Source organism: Chanodichthys erythropterus, chromosome 24 (assembly GCF_024489055.1).
Source record: "Chanodichthys erythropterus isolate Z2021 chromosome 24, ASM2448905v1, whole genome shotgun sequence".
Taxonomy (NCBI): Eukaryota; Metazoa; Chordata; class Actinopteri; order Cypriniformes; family Xenocyprididae; genus Chanodichthys; species Chanodichthys erythropterus.
Window position 1 is genome coordinate 5,455,186 of NC_090244.1, and position 12,646 is coordinate 5,467,831.

The following is a 12,646-nucleotide window of genomic DNA, read 5'->3' on the forward strand; positions in this document are numbered from 1 at the left end:
ACCATCTAGTGGAAGCCAATGCACATGCTTCACAGAAAATGGTGTAAAGGTCTTTGAATGGTCACCAGGGGGCAGTGCACACAGTTATCTGGTATGACTAATATTTACCCTGTTAATGACTGCATTATCTTCCATTATATAGCACTCGCAGGAAGAAAGGAGATGCACTTAAATCTTGAAGGTCACATTATGTTGAAACTAGATTACTAAATGATAATGAACTTGTGGACCTTTCTGTTCCAGGGCACTACGCCATGTAGTCAATTCCAGTTTTTCCTTCCTCTTCTACGCTCGGTCTCTCAGGAGAGCGGTAGATGGAGGCAGGAACAGATAAATGTGTGGTGATGTGTGGCAGCCCTGCACTCTCCCAGCTGAATTTGATCGTTTAAGAATGTCTTTCAGCAACTTGTCCATTACACATCCATTAGAGCAGCATCAGAGGAGACATAACTGCCTCTTTCACATCCCAACAACTCCAGACAGTTAGACACCTCTGAAAACAACAGTTTAGGTGTTCCATCATGTTTATTGGTTTGTTTATCTCTCTTTGTCTGTGTGTGTGCTCTCTCCTTTCAGCTCCTAGTTGGCGAGGAGTCTGAAATCACATCCAATATGCTGAGCAGCGATGATCTGGACACCCCTCCAGAGGAGTTGGTGTATTCAATCGAGATACCCAGCAATGGGATTGTTGCCTTTAAAGCGTCTCCACATGACAGTGTGGACAGTTTCACCCAGGCTCAGATTAATAATGGAGAGGTTTTATTCATTCTTCAGGGTGGGTTGAAATGGATTTCTCTGAATTGAGTCCTTTAAACCTTTGAAAACAGAATAAAATATTAGCTACTACAGAGATACCAGTAGGCTATCTGAGGATGGACCAGAAAAGAGATTGGGGCCTGAACATCATGTAGAGCACATAGCAATTGCATTGTGTTAACCACCACTTTCAAGGCCCAACCACCATAGTAACATGTTAAAAACCAGCCAGAGCACCTTAAAGAAATGCATAGATAAAACCCACTCAAAATGATTTAGCAGCCACATAGAAACACACATAGCAATGCTTACATGCTTAAAATGTGCAAAAAACTATTTGGAACACTCTAGAAACATATCAAAAACACCTTGGCAATTGCACAACAACATGCTAAAATCAACTCAGAACACTTTAACAGTCATATACAGCAGCAGCATGATTAAAAAACATTAGCAACTGCATAGCAAAATGCTAAAACCCACACCAAACACCTTGGCACACATATAATAACACGTTAAAAACAACTCGAAACAACTTGGCAATCATATAGCCTAGTAAAGCATGATAAAACATTTCAGAACACCTTAACAACCGCATAGCAATTTGTTAAAAAAAACTTTGAACACATTAGAAATCATATAAATTAGCAGCATGCTAAAAAGTATTCGCAACCAAATAACTTTTTATTTAAAGACCCCAGAAACCAATACATTGAAGACATGACATTAAGACCTTTTTTTTTGTCCAAAGGCCTTAATAATAACAAAAAACACAAAGATATGACATCCAAAGTATGTAAGGTAGTACAACTAGATCCATTTTATCTAATCCAAAAGGTTTTAATTATATTTTGCTACATATAAAGGTATTTTAAAGATTTTGAAGTGTCAAAAGGTCATTTGGTTTAACCGTCCAATACAGCCATTTCATTAGTGATTAAAATGTAATAAATGTATATATTTTTTTATTCAGGCATGATTTTATAACATCATATATCAACATAGTGCAAAATTATAATAAAATTATGTGTAGAAGTCGTTTGTTATGAGAAAGAATGTCCGGAAAAATTAATTTCATTGATGTCTTTCGGAGTAACCAATAAAAAGGGACCATTTTGGATCAAGTCATGTGGTCAGAATCATGTGATAGGATGTGACATCATTCAGACACCTCCAAAGGCCACATGGTCATGAAGCAAAGTAACTCTCTTTTAACTATATGAAAAATTCATAATTTCACTTGCTCATACGCATGTCCCAAAACATCAGGTCATTCGGTACAACCGCTATAAAACATGGAAAATGTTGTAACATTTTTAAAAACTTAATTGTCCTAGCTAGATATTTGTTTGAAAATATCGTCATTCGGTATAACCAAAAGTGTCATTCAGTAAAACTGAAATTTTGGTTAAACCAAATGACTTTTTGGTGACAAATTTTGTCCATATTGTAAAAAAATGACAAAAGCAGTGTTAATTGATTGTAAAAACCACAGAATCTCATTGTTAACACTTAATAAAACTTCAAAAGTTAATTATATCTCCATTATGTTTTTTTTACACTTTTAAAAACCTTATCCGTCAATGACCCACCCCCCAAAATGGTTCATGATAAGGAAAGGTTACTTTGATAAATATGATGTGCTGCAAGGAGCCATTAAAGAACCTTTAGGCCTATTGAAAGAGTGTAACATGATGTAGTGGTGAATATGATTGCTTGTGTCTGATCTCAGGCTCAGAATCGGGTGGGTTCAGCTTCACCGTGACTGATGGAGAACACACTTCACCTCTCTACCGCTTTGCTGTCAAGGCAAGACAGCTCACCATCACCATGGAAACGGAGGGAGAACTCATGGTCTTCCCAGGTGGGCTCCACACATCCCAAGCTTAGATCTAAATACCTGTCTCTCTTTGGGCCAATGGAATGATCTTTATTGGCCCTGAGAGAAAATTTTGTGTAAAACAAATTTTCAGAAAGGCAGATCTTATCTGGAACAACCTAATAGATCAATTATGTCAATTATAGCTGTATAAAATCATTGAAGTGATATGATTTGTTTGATGATGTTTGTCAGGCACCAGGCAGGTGATCAGTGGAAATATTTTGCGGGCTATAACAAGTGAAGACGGTGATGAAATCACATACTCTCTGGTGAAACCTTCTCGCTTGGGACGAATAATCAAACCTAACCAACTTGGACAGTTTGAAGAGATCACCAAATTCACACAGACTGAGGTAAATAATGTGAACATATACTTGCAGAGGAAAACAGCAACACATACAGCTAAAATTTTAGATTTAGATAATATTGCCAAAAAAAGTTTTGTTTTGGCATTGTAGTAAATCCCTCAAAATGCTGTCAATATTCCATTGTAATTCCATCATTGACCACAAGAGGGCATCATTGTTTGTGTAGATCTTATTAGCAGACAGTAGAGGGCAGCATTATGCTCTCATTATGGTCAGGCTTTTGCTTGTTCAATCTAAACTTATGAAGTGTGCAATTATTTCAAGTTCAGAACTAAAACTCTATTCATTTATTGCTATAATTGGTGGCTGTCTGTGTTCAGTTGGATGCAGGTGCTGTGTATTATGAGCATCAGATGCCGCCTGAGCCCTTCTGGGTCCTGAAAGATTCTGTTGAGCTGTCCCTCACATCGCCTCCAGCAACAGAGCTTCATCACAGCCTGCCGGTCACTGTCTCATACTATGCAGCCAATCGAAACGTCTCTTCTCAACTCTGGAAGAACAAAGGTAGCTGCCAATTAAATGTAATTTTTGGGAGTAGGGGTCTGATACCCTTTATCATTTGATACAAAAGTGAAACGAATACTGAGAATGATTGGTAAATGTGGTGGAAACAGGATTAGGACACATTTTAGGCTGCATTTAAACTTGCATGTTCTGCATGAGTCAATATGGTTGGAGCTTGTAAGGCAGGGTTCCTCAAATCTGACTTTGAAAGGCTGCAATTTGTCTCTAAGCAAGCTAAACAAGGTCTTGAAAAAGTTACTAGAAAATTACAGGTAGGGGGGAGTTTGACCCTTTTGTATGTTAAACTCTAGACCACAGCTCTGACACTTAAATCTAATTTAAAGGAGTTTTCTCCAGAATTAAAAATTTCCTGATAATTTACTCACCCCCATGTCATCCAAGATGTTCATGTCTTTCTTTCTTCAGTCGAAGATAAACAAGTTTTTTTGAGGAAAACATTGAAGTGGACTTCAACGGGGACCAACGGGTTAAAGGTCCAAATTACAGTTTCAGTGCAGCTTCAAAGGGTTTTACATGATCCCAGACGAGGAATAAGGGTCTTATCTAGCGAAACAATTGTACATTTTCTTAAAAAAAAAAAGTTTCACGTTGGAAAGGCAGAAGTACTGACATAGGCGTGACATAGGCGGAAGTACCGACTCAGTAATTACAAAGTGAATGTGGTTAAAAAGTATATAAATTTGTATTTTTTTAAAGAAAATTACCGATCGTTTCACTAGATAAGACCCTTATTCCTTGGTTGGGATTGTGTAGAGCTCTTTGAAGCTCCACTGAAACTGCAGTTTGGACCTTCAACCCGTTAGTCCCCGTTGAAGTTCACTATATGGAGAAACATCCTGGAATGTTTTCCTCAAAAAGCTTAAATGTCCCATTTTTCGTGGTTTTTTTGAAGCTTTGATTGTGTTTATAGTGTGCAATATAACATACTATAAACAGTATTTTTCACATAATTTACTTTTCTGTATACCGCTGTTTCCACTGTCATAAAAACAGGCTGATCACTTCCTTGTTCTATGAAGTCCCTCCTTCAGAAATACGTAACGAGTTCTGATTGTGCCAGCGGTTCCTGTGTTGTGATTCGTCAGCAGCTTAGCGCTCCTTGCCCGGAAAGGTCACGCCTCTTACCATAACGTGTGCTGCACATAGTTTTACATGTGGATTATAGTGGTGTTGTGCCGAATTAACACAAAAGACAATAATTCCCGAGAGACTGAATTCTTTAATCTCCACAAGCAGCGACAGAAAATTTACAACGTTAGCACTCACTCAGAAGAGTACCTCATACAGAAAACAGCCATATACATAAACATAGTCCCCTCTTGTGGCCATTATGTGCACTGCAGTCCAACATTAACTATTGCAGTAAGGATACCACAATTATAATTTTCGGGAACCGAGTTAAACATAAATTGTAACCATTGAGCTCTAAGTACAGCGTCCCTTGGAAGGCCAAACAAAGGTGATTGGACTGCGGGATGAAAATAACAGCGTTTCGACGACATGGTGACAAATACACTCTACAAACACAACTCTTGCTCTTCTCCGTGGGAGCGCAACAAGACCACGCCCCCTTTTTTGTGTATTCCTGTGGGCGGAGGTTAGTCAAAAAACTGTTTTAGTGACGTCATTACAGAAGGAAGTAGAGGGATGTAGTCCAAACTGGCCGTTCGATGTAAGGCGACTTCTGTTAAATAAAATATCTCGCTTGGCATTGAACTTTGAGCTTTAAAATTTTACAGATTTTATTTATACTCTCACAACAACATTACACACAAACTAAAGTTTGAAACATTCGATCACGAAGAACGGGACCTTTAATTTATTTTCTACTGAAGAAAGAAAGACATGAACTTCCTGGATGACATGGGGGGGTGAATAAATTATCAGGAAATTTTAATTCTGGAGTGAACTAATCCTTTAATTCTTTGCCTTTGGTATTTTCTTAATGTATTGCAGGTGTGTCCGTGGTGCAGGGGCAGTCTAAAGTGATCGACAAATCTGTTCTGGATGCCTCTAACCTGCTTGCCAGTTTGCCTGAGCAGAAGCGGAAGGGGCAGGACATCGTCTACGAAGTTCGTCGGTTCCCCGTTCATGGACGACTCACTCTTGGAGGGTCTGACCTGCCCCGTGACGCTCCCCATTTCCTGCAGGACGATGTGGCACGTGGTGATCTGGAGTACTATCATGATGACTCCGGAGCATCTTCTGATAGCTTCTCTTTCCGTGTCCATCTGAACCCCAGTGGCCGAACCCCGCAAGTTCAACCCGGTGCCGTGGTTCTGGAGGAGATCTTCCTGATCTCCATCAGACGGCGAGACTCGAACCCACCAGAACTCGCAAGCTTGGACCTGCTATTAGAAGCACTACAGGGTTCCACGACCATCATCTCCAAAAACTACCTCAACACGGTCGACCAGGACAGCACACCAGACGAGGTCCGATTCACCATCTCCAAGAGCCCAGCTAATGGATATCTCATCTACACTGACAATGGAGACCGAATCAACCAGTTCAGCCAGGAAGACATCAACACTGGGCGGGTTGCTTTCGTCAGTGATGGAAGTCTGTCTGATGGCTTCATGGAATTTATAGTATCTGACGGGAAACACCAAACGGACCCGTACACACTGCATATTGGAATCCTGGCCAGGTCTCTAATACTGAACAAAGCTCCAGAGATCCACGTAAAGCAGGGAGACGATGAGACACTGATCACCGAGGACATGCTGAACACCTCCACTGGGGGTCCCGTTGAGGAGGAGGTACTCTATAAGATCACCAACGTCCCAAAGTACGCAGCTGTAATGGTGGACAGACAGCCGACCTCAGCTTTTACACAGAAGCAGATTAAACAGGGAAGAGTAAGCGTCCGTTTTGTGAAGTCCACCTCACCGAGAGATAGCGTGGCCTTTGTGGCCCGAAGCAGGGCAGCGAACGTGTCCTCAGTCCTCAACATTACTGTGAAACCACTGGCGAAGGTGGCCCAGAATCCCGTGCTCCCCAGAGGTGCTATTGTACTTGTAGACAGGAAGTTGTTGGATGCAACACCTCTGGCCAACAAGACCAGAACATCTCCAACCTTCAGCATGATCCAACAACCTCAAGGAGCTCGGTTCATCAAGAGGGGTGGGCCGGATGATGGCCAACCAGTGAGCTCCTTCACCCAACGAGACCTGGATGAAGGACGGGTAGCTTTGGAGATCTTAAACACAACTGCGGGTCAAAACGTTGGAAGTCAAAGTCAAGATGAAGCACGCTTCCTCCTAAAGGCGCACGGCGTTCCTCCTGCAGAATGCGTCTTGCCCTTCCACGTTGTTCCTTACGACCCTTCTAGAGTTTATGGCGCCACACTGCTCAAAGTTCCAGCGGTGTCCGTTTCCGACAAGAGTGAGGCAGGTCAACCCGAGCCCAGGTGGAGAGGAGATGGCGACGTGGCTCCTGGCAGCACTGGAGCCACTCCTGTGGTGTCTAGACGGAACACGCTGTGGGCTATCCTTATTCCCATCCTTGCCATCCTCCTACTCATGCTCGTGGCTGCACTACTGGCATACTACTTAGTCCGACGCAACAAAACTGGGAAGCACAATGTCCAAACAGTGGCAGCGAAGCCCAAGAATGGAGAAGTGAATCAGGAGACTTTTAGGAAAACCGATCCTGCAAACAACATCCCCATGTCAAACGTGGACTCCAAAGGGGCAGATCCTGAGTTAATACAGCACTGTCGGACAACAAACCCAGCACTGAAAAAGAATCAGTACTGGGTTTGAGATGGGGAGGCGACCGGACACTTGTGTTTTCAAGGCCTTGAATCATTCCAGTCAGTGTTATACAGTTTTCTTGCCATTATTGATGCTTAAGAATTAAAGTTCAGCACATGTCTGAGTTTAGGGTTTCTAAGGCCCTGTTTAAACCTGGTATTAACACGCATTTTGGTTGATCAGATCACAAGTGGACGACACTAAATGCAGGTGTAAATGGGGTGTAAAACGTTTTGAGTCTGCTTTTGACCACTTCCAGAGGTAGTCGGAAACGCATTCGACCGGATTGCTTTTGTAGTGTAAACGCTCATGCATTCGAACACCCACTAAAGACCGCCTGCTCTCCGCCTACTGACTTCTTATTTATGAAAAGTGTGCTAGCCAGACAGATTTTAAACTTTGTCGGCTGAAGACCCAAGTTTGGTGTAAAGATGAAAAATGTACCAAGCACAATGTTCTCTCACCATTCCTGATTTCTAAAACACACTCGCAGTGTTCGATGTAGTCTTGCGGCTTTCAGAGCAGAAACGAAAGCTGATGCTCTCGGTATGTTTTTCCATCATCTCTGGGAGCGTTCATATGTAGATTGCGCAAGCTTATTTTGACCATCAGGTCAAAAGATCTGAAAAAAAAAAACATACATTTAAGCACTCATAGACCCTCCCCTTGAAGAACTGGTTGAAAGTGGATTGATTAAAATACCAGGTGTAAACAGGTATGTGTCTCCCTCGTCCACTTGCGATCCGATCGACCAAAACGCATCTTAATATCAGGTGTTAAGAGGGCACAACCAGATCTGTGTGTGTGCTGATGGTCTAATAGTCATTTTTCAGCTGAGGCTGAATTAACAAACTTTTAAGGTACTTTTGGACAAGAACATAGCATATGTTTGAACAATCCATTGTATGTATGTTTAGGCAGTAAATTGGTTAAGATCTTATTTTTCAGTGTTATTTACGTTTATGTTTTGTGTTTGTGTTGCTTTTAAACACTGATCAATATATGTGCGTTTTTCCCAGTAACCTGTTTTCTTTTGTGACACATTGTGCAATTTAAAATTGCTCTGACAATTTGGCACCTTTGTGATCACTTGCTTCAAGGAATATTCTGAGTTCAATACAAGTTAAGCTCTGTCAACAGCATTTGTTACATGATGCTGATTACCTGAGAAAATAACAAAAAGTCATGCACTTATAGTGGAAGTCTATGCAGCACACAGAAACAAGATTTCAGCATTCTACATGAGACTGCTATGTAAAAATTACTTACTAATCTTGTCTGTGAAATGTTATCCAAAATTTAAACCAGTTATGACCGTGTAAAGCCTGTAAACTAGGTGAATTCATCTGTTAGAAACGTAGTCCCAGCTTGAAAAGCATGATTTAGACCAGTTTTTCTCAATCCTGTTCCTGGATGCACAAATGTCTACCGCCTCTACGCATCACATTTGAGCTTCTGGAAGAACCAATGAGATTAATTCTCATGTTACGCAGCACGTTTGAGCTTCCGCTAGAGATTTGTTCTCATTTTTGGGGGAAATAACTCTAAATATAAGTAGCTTAACAAAAAAATCAAGCAGCAAATTTCAGATTTTAAACCCTTTGGAATTCATTATCCTATAGACTCCCATTGCAAGTGCTTATTAAGAACTTTTTTTCTTTGGTAACTGACAGCATAATAATCATAATATTCTTAATTAAGCTCAAAGTATGCTTTGGCATGATGTCAATTTCAACATTAGCGCAATTTTGAGGGAAATATTGATGGGTGCACTATGTTTCAACACTCAGAGATGTGCTGTGGCTTGTTGTAAAGAACCAGCCAAAGATGTAGGGAAAACTGCAGATGATAAAGATGGAAACAACAACAGTCAGAATGTTTGTACAACTCATTTGAAAGTGTTTAGCTGTCTAAGCTACTTATTCTTTGTACTTCAGAGCAGCGAAATCACAGATGTCACAGCTTTGTGCTGTCCTCTACAGGTCAGGCGGAGTATTACAATGCAGTCATAGTGTGGTCAAAAAAAGGCTAGTATGGCAGGTGGACAAATTAAATCTTTAGTTCTGTCAGATTATGGTGCTAGTGCCACTTTGAAATCATATCATGCCTGCTTAAATAAGCCATGTTATGTTATATTCTCACTTTTCTCAAAATTTGATGGATCAAGAGAATTCACATTTACTAATCCTCATATCAGTCATGCGAGTAAAACAAATGCTTTTAGTTATTTTTCTATAAATCTATCTTTTCTACTCGGTTTGTTGTATTTGTTTTGTCCGTAAATGCTTTCATCCACTGCACTGATTACAGGCACTGAAGAACTGTAAAAGTTTTCTCCTCCAGAACTGCAGCCACGGACAGGAAGCGAGTCAGCAGTGGCTGAATTCACGCTGCAGTGTTCTGATTGGCTGCAGGGAAGATATGAGGTCATTATTCCTCAGGCTGCGGCGACTATTTTCCAGAGCTGTTTCTGAGTTCAGTTCACACAACTTTTAAAGGAAAATGTGTAAGTTGCATGCTTGGGTAAAAGTATGTCTGCACATACACATTTTACAAAATTATGTCTAGGGTGTAGAAATTATATATATATATATATATATATATATATATATATATATATATATATATATATATATATATATATATATATATATATATATATATTAGAAATACAGTGATTGCAAATGAGGAAATAAAGAAATTAAATTATAATAATTCACCAAAAAAATTTAATTCTGTCATAAATTTACACAACCTTACAGTTCTTCAAAACTTTGTGTCACTTAAATTTAATTAATATACTTTTATGGTACTTTTTGGGTGTAAAAAACACCCATTTCGCTCAATTTTACATGTTTGGATCGACCTGAAGATGAGTAAACAGAATTTTAATTTTCTATCCCTTAAACGACTGCCCATTATCACTGGTTCTCTTTGGATTGCAGTTAATTATTGGGATTTTCACTGGCTGAACTGTATAATTAGATGTTGGTTGTTTGGCTATTTTTTCTTATCTGAAAATAGCGATGTTCCTTATAATCATAGACCAATTCCTCCTCGTCATTCCTGAGTGTAATTATAGAGAGAAACGATCGTTTCCCAAGGTACTGCATATGGAATTTATATCACTGTTGATCTGATTTTCCCTTTTGTTTATTAAGCTAGTATTAACTGCATATCCTGGGGTTATGATATCCCATCTGTGACCTCTCAGGACATTTATATCTGTGTTTCTGCAGAGCAGAATTGAGATCACATGAAAACTCAGGTCATCAATGGTGTTTGTTCTCTGGGTATTTATGGGGATATGTCAGCCTTAAACCCAAACCATGTACAACCCCAATTTATGTGTTTTTGGATTATTCTGTTTGCTTGTAAATATATAATGTCAAATCACAAAAACCTGTCATGAGAATCAAAATGCACTTTCCTCCAGCTCTTTAAAGATTACATTTGTGGGTGAGAGTTTTCATTTCCAGTGTTATAATTTATTTTTTAGCATCTATATTAAGTTTAGTTTTTGCTCTTTTAAAAGTTTGTGAACTTCATTATGTCCCTATAGAAAAAAGTAATATGTTATGGTCCCAACAACATAAAATAAAAAGTGGAAAAAAAAAAAAAAAAGGTCTTTGTTTGGATTTGCTTTTGTTTTTTGGAATTATGCATCCACATATTTGTTAAACATTTTAATATAAAATAAATGCACTTTTAAATGTCACAATTTTATATATTTAAAGGGTTAGTTCACCCAAAAATGAAAATTCATTAATTACTCACCCTCATGTAGTTCCACACCTGTAAGACCTTCGTTCATCTTCAGAACACAAATTAAGATATTTTTGATGAAACCTAAAGAGGTATAGGCTATGGTCCAGGTCCAAGGTCCAAGGTCCAGAAAGGTACTAAAGACATTGTTAAAACAGTCGACATGACTCCAGTGGTTCAACCTTAATGTTATGAAGTGACGAGAATACATTTTGTGCGCAAAAACAAAAATAACTTTATTCAACAATATCTTCTCTTCTGTGTCATTCTCATACGTTATGTTTACGTCCAGCACTTTTATGTCAGAACGGCGACTCATTATTGGCTGGCTCCTGTGTCAGCATCACACGCATGCGTCCTGCTCACGTGATCAGCTTCACCCAATCTTGAACCAGCATTCGGACGTAGACACGGAAGCAAAGTCCCTTTCAAGGAAAGTCTGTTCACTCGGCGGCCATATTTGGAACACCTCCGGGCAGCTATTTCGGGCATCCAAGACCAAAGCTGCACTCGAATACTTCTCTACTATACAGTATGCAAAAAACAGTATGCGAAAAGTCCCTGGATGACTTACTACTTCCGACGAGATTCTGAAGTGCGCATACGATGGACACTTTACTATCCCGTGAGGCCACGGGAGAGGATTTGTGAAGGGTTGAAGGGATGTAACCGACACTGGTAGGTCATGTGATAGTAACAACATGGCTGATGTAGTACGTCCGAATTCATTCATACTACACGCATTCGTACAATATAGAATGTACTTTTTTAACAGTCGTGAAGTAAATTTAAATTCAAATGTAGTACGTACTCAACAGTACGCGATTTCGGACGCAGCTCAAGTCCTATCTATTTGAACGGGGGAATCCTGAAATCTCAAAAACTGGTAGGCGAACTCACAATTAAATAATATATTTCAAATCAGCAACAAAATCGGACATGAACTGTCCCATAAATATTGTTTCTTGTGCTCAAATAGTGTTAAAAAAGCGTATTTTTCAGGCAATGCGCATGTGCCGTCCAAAGCGCAAGTCTCAGGTTCCTATGGGAACCGGAGCTTCTAATGGCAGCTGCAGTGACGCAATGACTTTATCAATTGACCCTTCGCAAAGACCCGCCCCCCTTAGTTACTGTTGCTTTGTCCGACAAGCCGTGGCGAAACAAAATCCCGGCTTTCAAATTGTGTAATTTTTTAAAGAAATTAGAACAATAAATACTGTTTTGTGGCTCTTTAATGTGTCGTGACAGATTGCTGTAGCGCCCCAGCTCAAGCGGCTCGTGAACCGATCATCTCTTCATACTAGTCCATTTATAGCATCAAATAAAAATGAATGAACATCAAGGAATGTTGTTTCAAACGCGGAAATACGTAAATACAGACCATTTTTCAAGTTCAAGTCCACCGAGGTTAATCTTCTAACTCCTGACTGCTTTGTCGGACAAAATGGCGGATTCGGCGTTATGATTGGTTAGATCGCCTGTCAATCAAACTCCCAGCAATGGATCAATTAGCGATTGGCTCTTTTACTAAGAAGGCGGGATGTATTCCGCCATATTGCGTCTAATAAGAGTGAACTTCTAATAAGAGTGAA

The 12,646-nt window shown here is 39.8% G+C and overlaps 1 protein-coding gene across 1 annotated transcript in view; it reads left to right on the forward strand.

The window, feature by feature from the left end:
- cspg4 (chondroitin sulfate proteoglycan 4) overlaps nucleotides 1-9,885 on the forward strand; it is a 66,544-nt gene extending 56,659 nt beyond the window's left edge. The window contains exons 6-10 of the mRNA XM_067380295.1: nucleotides 577-775; nucleotides 2,489-2,620; nucleotides 2,831-2,991; nucleotides 3,327-3,510; nucleotides 5,488-9,885. Coding sequence (XP_067236396.1) covers nucleotides 577-775; nucleotides 2,489-2,620; nucleotides 2,831-2,991; nucleotides 3,327-3,510; nucleotides 5,488-7,298 — 2,487 coding nt within the window. The 3' untranslated portion in view covers nucleotides 7,299-9,885. The remainder of the gene's footprint in view (nucleotides 1-576; nucleotides 776-2,488; nucleotides 2,621-2,830; nucleotides 2,992-3,326; nucleotides 3,511-5,487) is intronic.
- The last annotated feature ends 2,761 nt before the right edge of the window (nucleotides 9,886-12,646 follow it).